The sequence below is a fragment of the Ranitomeya imitator genome, chromosome 2, assembly GCF_032444005.1.
Source record: "Ranitomeya imitator isolate aRanImi1 chromosome 2, aRanImi1.pri, whole genome shotgun sequence".
Lineage (NCBI taxonomy): Eukaryota > Metazoa > Chordata > Amphibia > Anura > Dendrobatidae > Ranitomeya > Ranitomeya imitator.
Window position 1 is genome coordinate 36,536,471 of NC_091283.1, and position 6,971 is coordinate 36,543,441.

Genomic DNA, 6,971 nt, shown 5'->3' on the forward strand with positions numbered 1-6,971 from the left:
GCAGCCGAGACCCCAAAGATTCTCCCGGTGCCGGCCGGCGGGCGCACTGCGCATGTGCCCGCCATTTTGAAGATGAGCCACGAGGAGCATCGGGGGAGATAGGTGAGTATTGGGGGGCTACCTGGGACCCCTTTTCTCTGTCCTCCGATGTGCGATCACATCGGAGGACAGAGAAATTAAAGAGATCGCTTTTTTTTTTTTTTTGCGATCGCCGGTGCGGGGTGGGTAAAAAAAAACCCGAATCATGTTCTCTGGGGTCTCGGCTACCCCCGGCAGCCGAGACCCCGGAGAAAATCCGACTCTGGGGGGCGCTATTTACTTTTTCCACAGCGCCGTTAATTAACGGCGCTGTGGTTTAAGTACCCTTAGCGTCCGCCGTTAAAAGGCGTATCGGCGGTCGCTAAGGGGTTAAAGCAGGTGAATCTTTTACCAATCTTTCAATCACACTGATAACCAAACAATCACAAGTTTCCTTCTAAAACTAGGCACCATATTTCACTTTCAACTTCCACTTACAATATTTCTTTCTACTGCAATACAATACCGTTGCTTTAAACAAAACACAGATCTCCCAACGCGTATTACACCAAGGACCGAAAATACAGAGAATCTTGAAGGCAGCTACATGCCCCCTCCATACCAGAGACTCAGAGATAAAAACAGAGAGAGAAAATCACAAGCAAATCCCGCAGCGGTTTGATTCCCCCCTCCCATCAGGTGTTCAGCGGAGATAAGAATTCACAGCATTCCTCAACAAAGAAAGAAAAAAGCAATCGCGCAGCTGTTTGATTCACCCCTCCCATCAGGTATTTTAGAAATCTCACACAGAAACAGAATACAGCAGTTCTCAGACTTCATTACACAATTCACGTGCCAGACCACCTTAGAAAAACCCATGATTGAGAATATCTTTCCTGCATTCTTAACAGATTTCTTTCCCCGTCTTTGGGCTAACAGTATCAGATTCATCACACAAATTCAAAGTCTTTTTCTTCCACGGAAACTGAATCTCTTTTAGAGCTAAATATCCTTACTTCAGTCGTGCACAATACTAGAGCGGCCGCATAGTTTGCGCCACTGGGTCTTTCTGTCCCCCATTGAGACAACCCAAAAATGTGGTACTCAGTGAAAGGAGGAGGGTGTCTCAGACTTTCCCTCCGGATACCCCTGGACATATACATACAGTGCCTACAAGTAGTATTCAACTCCCTGCAGATTTAGCAGGTTTAATAAGATGCAAATAAGTTAGAGACTTCAAACAAGAGCAGGATTTATTAACAGATGCATAAATCTTACAAACCAAAAAGTTTTGTTCAGTTAAATTTTTATAAATTTTAAACATAAAAGTGTGGGTCAATTATTATTCAACCCCTAGGTTTAATATTTTGTGGAATAACCTTTGTTTGCAATTACAGCTAATAATCGTCTTTTATAAGACCTGATCAGGCCGGCACAGGTCTCTGGAGTTATCTTGGCCCACTCCTCCATGCAGATCTTCTCCAAGTTATCTAGGTTCTTTGGGTGTCTCATGTGGACTTTAATCTTGAGCTCCTTCCACAAGTTGTCAATTGGGTTAAGGTCAGGAGACTGACTAGGCCACTGCAACACCTTGATTTTTTGCCTCTTGAACCAGGCATTGGTTTTCTTGGCTGTGTGCTTTGGGTCGTTGTCTTGTTGGAAGATGAAATGACGACCCATCTTAAGATCCTTGATGGAGGAGCGGAGGTTCTTGGCCAAAATCTCCAGGTAGGCCGTGCTATCCATCTTCCCATGCATGCGGACCAGATGGCCAGGCCCCTTGGCTGAGAAACAGCCCCACAGCATGATGCTGCCACCACCATGCTTGACTGTAGGGATGGTATTCTTGGGGTCGTATGCAGTGCCATCCAGTCTCCAAACGTCACGTGTGTGGTTGGCACCAAAGATCTCGATCTTGATCTCATCAGACCAGAGAACCTTGAACCAGTCAGTCTCAGAGTCCTCCAAGTGATCATGAGCAAACTGTAGACGAGCCTTGACATGACGCTTTGAAAGTAAAGGTACCTTACGGGCTCGTCTGGAACGGAAACCATTGCGGTGGAGTACGTTACTTATGGTATTGACTGAAACCAATGCCCCCCACTGCCATGAGATCTTCCCGGAGCTCCTTCCTTGTTGTCCTTGGGTTAGCCTTGACTCTTCGGACAAGCCTGGCCTCGGCATGGGAGGAAACTTTCAAAGGCTGTCCAGGCCGTGGAAGGCTAACAGTAGTTCCATAAGCCTTCCACTTCCGGATGATGCTCCCAACAGTGGAGACAGGTAGGCCCAACTCCTTGGAAAGGGTTTTGTACCCCTTGCCAGCCTTGTGACTCTCCACGATCTTGTCTCTGATAACCTTGGAATGCTCCTTTGTCTTTCCCATGTTGACCATGTATGAGTGCTGTTCACAAGTTTGGGGAGGGTCTTAAATAGTCAGAAAAGGCTGGAAAAAGAGATAATTAATCCAATCATGTGAAGCTCATTGTTCTTTGTGCCTGAACTACTTCTTAGTACTTTAGGGGAACCAAACAGAATTCTGGTGGGTTGAGGGGTTGAATAATAAATGACCCTCTGAAAAGACTTTTCACAATTTAAAAAAAAAATAAACAAAGAAATAACATTCTTTTTTGCTGCAGTGCATTTCACACTTCCAGGCTGATCTACAGTCCAAATGTCACAATGCCAAGTTAATTCCAAATGTGTAAACCTGCTAAATCTGCAGGGGGTTGAATACTACTTGTAGGCACTGTATATATCTATATATTCCTGAGTTACGCATCTTACCCATCTTCTATCACCTCACCGCGCCTGATTTTAACAGTGATCAGGATTTCAGGATATTTTGACTATAAAGAGAGTTACATCACTGGTCAATCCGGGGTGTCCGTCCCTTATGAGGTACGGTTCGAGCACTGGGCTCCCAATGGAACTACACCTCTATATGATTCCACCCAAGAATCACCCTACCATCGGGGACAAAACTCAGATCCTCTTTGCAGCAACAAACACTGGAAAACCACACCAAACGGTCAGTCTGGACAGTATAACTGCCAACTTACTGTGGTTGTTGTGGGGGATGATCAGTCCCAATTTTCCAGTGCTTGTGTCCAGTCCGAGGGTCCTTTGTCTTGTTGTCCTCCGGGGGGCAGAGGTGTTCCTGTTTGGGGCCCCACGTTCGGGTGCCAAGCTGTTGAGGGAGGATCTAAAGTGATCCTTCACGGTTGACTCAGTGATTTCCAAATTAATCTACAGGGCGTTGCCGGCAACTGAAAATGACCAGACGGATAAGGGTGTCTCTGGGGGTATCGAGCAGATCTCTGGCCCCCGTTTATTGTGTATCACTTTTCATAATCATAGAAATGATGCATCTAGAAATTATACTTCAACCAATCAGCATAAGAACACGCTCACGGTTCTTAACCTATAAGAATGCAGGAACAGTCTGTACGTCAAAGTCTCGTAGAACAATACACCCTCAGTCTCATGTCCTGTCCAGGTTGAAACAATCAAGGTCTCATAACAGCTGTGAACTTTAGCCTAGTAACAAAATTTATATCAAAACAGCAAAATGGAGTCGAAAAGCACAAAATGGAGAATCTTTCTTCATTTGTTCCTTCACAGTACATGCGTTATTGACATTCATGAGGTTCGTCAAACCAGGTTGCAAAATGACTTTGCTAATTGGAGAAACAAAAATCACAACTAGTACCAAGCTAACTACCGTAGTTTTTCTTGTCGGTATATTATGCATTGTAAAACTAGATTTAAAAAAATGGAATTTGTGCATTTGTCCTTCCAGGCAACTCTGCGGCAGGAAGGATTGTTTGCCTCATACCAGAAAACCCGGTCGTCAGCCACCCAGTCCATAGATATTGGAAACGAGAAAGTACAGAGACGGGAAGAGGATGTCAGATCCAGTTGTACTCCAGCTGTCAAAGGTGAATTAGATACATATTTCTGCAGAATACTACTGGGAAAAAACTTTACTTGGTTGTTCCTATATACTGTAAATGTACAGTGCGCACTTATGAGTGATTGGATGGGGTCTCAGGATCAGGACCCCTCTGGTCAGTAGCCAGAAAAAACAACAACCCATGATAGCTAGTTCCTATGTGGATAATAGGTACTGCTGTTCAGAACAAAGGCCTGCAGGCACAATGCTGAAAAATACACACAGGCAGTGACCATGTGGTTGAGACCTTGGTGTTTTCAATGCAAGAAAAAGTGGATTGTCGGTGTTGAAGTTTTTATCTTGTGAATGTTTTTTCAATTTGAACTTTTTTTTTATATACATAGCGTCGATATCCTGCATGCTCGCTAATCTGCAAAGCCTTGGAGCCACTGTGCTTGCTGATGATGTGGATGATGAGGAAGATGACTAGCCACAAGAGGGCGATCACAGCATGGAGTAAATGTACTCTTTGTAAACTTACACTGGCTCTTGAGCACTCAGACATCGGCCGCACACAAACTGGACTAAGGGGGAAATCTTCGGTAATATTTGATATGTTCAAAAATGCAGATTAATTGTAAGCCCTCTGCGAGGACACTTGTGGGCTGCTTATGGCACCTTCTGTGAAGACAATTTTCGTAGAGAAACATTGAAATTGTGTAAATCCCTCGATTTCTATGTGACAACGTTACTTTGTCCATGTAAATAAATATTTATGAAGGATTGTGAAATTATTAAAACATCCATTTGAATGTTCTTTGCTTGCATGTACAGTTGTATTCGTTTCGAGGTAAACCATTGCGGTTTTAACTAATTTGCAGCTGATTTTTGATAACATCCCGGGTTTTGGCACCCTAATTGTACAGGAATTTGACTTGATAGGATTTATTTATTTTACTCATAGCACCATTAATTCCACAATGCTTTACATAAAGTATTGGCACTGTCACCATTGGGGCTCACAATCTAGAATCTCTTATCAGTATGTCTTTTGGGGGGTGGGAGGAACCCCACGCAAACTCCTTGCAGATGTTGTCTTTGGTGGGACTTGAACCCAGGACCCCAGTGCTGCAAGTCTGCAGTGCTAACCACTGAGCTGCTTGTTGCGAATTAATCTTTGCACATGATGTCCTCAATTACATTTTGATTAGCATGATGAATGTGACACTTTCAGCTAGTTTAGGTTAGGTCACATGCAATCCACTTTCCATAAACGTCAATGGATGGCCCATCTCAATCCTCACTGTGGAAGTTTGTAGTGCTTGGTTATCCCTTTCAGACTTGGCTAAACAGTTGTTCCGCTGACAGCTATTCCTTTTTATTCCCCCCAGGCACATGCATGGTCATGGGGAATAACCCAGTGCCAGGCACCTATGGGCTGTCCCATCTTCCTGAGAACAAAGAATCAGCTATGTCGGAATCCAGCATATCCTATCCTCCCTACTCCAAAACATAAGTTGCCCATGAGTCTTGGCACTCCCCTGATACACATGACATGGTTAGCCACTTCTGACAAAATTAGCAGGTCCAAATGAATTTCTGGGAGCCATACACAGCCTCCGCTGTTATTGTTTTCATCCCCCAACCATCCAGTCTCATGTTTGTGGTTGCTGCCAACAGATATTTTCCAAGCCACAGACAAGTGTCACGTTGGGTGGGAGAAGGGATGGGCAAATACTCAGTGTGCACTGTGTTTCAATCTCTGGCCATAGCCTATATAGCCTCAATAGGGGTCTTCTTTGGTGGTACTCCAGACATTAGACAAGATGGCCATCTTCTTTGCAGATTACACAATGAAACTTTCAGCAAATCCCTGACTGTACTATGGAGAGTGCCCCATGCATGATATCTTCTCTGCAGAAGTACGCACATGAAGAAGGTGCCGCCCCCCCCCCCCCAATAGATTGACCCTGATGTGAAACTGGTACCTAAACACCATACTTTCATCATGCTATACATTCGTTACATACTAATACTCCCTTTTAAGATCAATTTTGCAATGTGAACCATGAGCCAGAAAAAGATGTTCACCCCTGGGTACTTTTCTGTTTAGTCTGGGGTTTTTTCAGTCTAATCTTAACTTATCCTTGTGATAAGATATCACTGCAATAGATAAAGCCCTTAATACTGGAAAAGCCTTTTACGATTTACTCATTGAGTAAGGGTACCGTCACACTATACGATTTACCTACGATCACGACCAGCGATACGACCTGGCCGTGAGCGTAGGTAAATCGTAGTGTGGTCGCTGGGGAGCTGTCACACAGACAGCTCTCCAGCGACCAACGATGCCGAGGTCCCCGGGTAAACATCGGGTTACTAAGCGCAGGACCGCGCTTAGTAACCCGATGTTTACCCTGGTTACCAGCGTAAAAAACAAACAAACCGTACATACTTACATTCCGGTGTCTGTCCCTTGCCGTCTGCTTCCCGCACTCAGTGACTGCCGGCCATAAAGTGAAAGCACAGCACAGCGGTGACATCACCGCTCTGCTTTCACTTCACGGCCGGCAGTCACTGAGTGCGGGAAGCAGATGGCAAGGGACCTGACGGACACCAGAATGTAAGTATGTGCTGTTTTTTTTTTTTTTTTTTACATTTACGCTGGTAACCAGGGTAAACATTGGGTTTCTAAGCACGGCCCTGCGCTTAGGAACCCGATGTTTACCCTGGTTACAAGTGAACGCATCGCTAGATCGGTGTCACACACACCGATCTAGCGATGACAGCGGGAGATCCAGCGACGAAAGAAAGTTCCATACGATCTGCTACGACGTACGATTCTCAGCAGGATCCCTGATCGCTGCTGCGTGTCAGACACAGCGATATCGTAACGATATCGCTGGAACGTCACGAATCGTACCGTCGTAGCGATCGAAATGGCACTGTGTGACGGTACCCTAACGGTATTCCTGCGCAAATAAAACGCTCATCAAGCATAAGAAATACATTTACTGAAAGCAGAGTTTACAATTTAGTTATAACTATTTACAATGCATAG

At 44.8% G+C, this 6,971-nt stretch overlaps 1 protein-coding gene across 2 annotated transcripts in view; it reads left to right on the plus strand.

Moving 5' to 3' along the window:
- The window catches only part of CCHCR1 (coiled-coil alpha-helical rod protein 1), a 42,940-nt gene extending 38,214 nt beyond the window's left edge, over positions 1-4,726 (plus strand). For both annotated transcript variants that reach the window (XM_069746473.1, XM_069746474.1), the window contains exons 17-18: positions 3,818-3,956; positions 4,315-4,726. In XM_069746473.1, coding sequence (XP_069602574.1) covers positions 3,818-3,956; positions 4,315-4,400 — 225 coding nt within the window. In that variant the 3' untranslated portion in view covers positions 4,401-4,726. The remainder of the gene's footprint in view (positions 1-3,817; positions 3,957-4,314) is intronic.
- Positions 4,727-6,971: the final 2,245 nt, after the last annotated feature.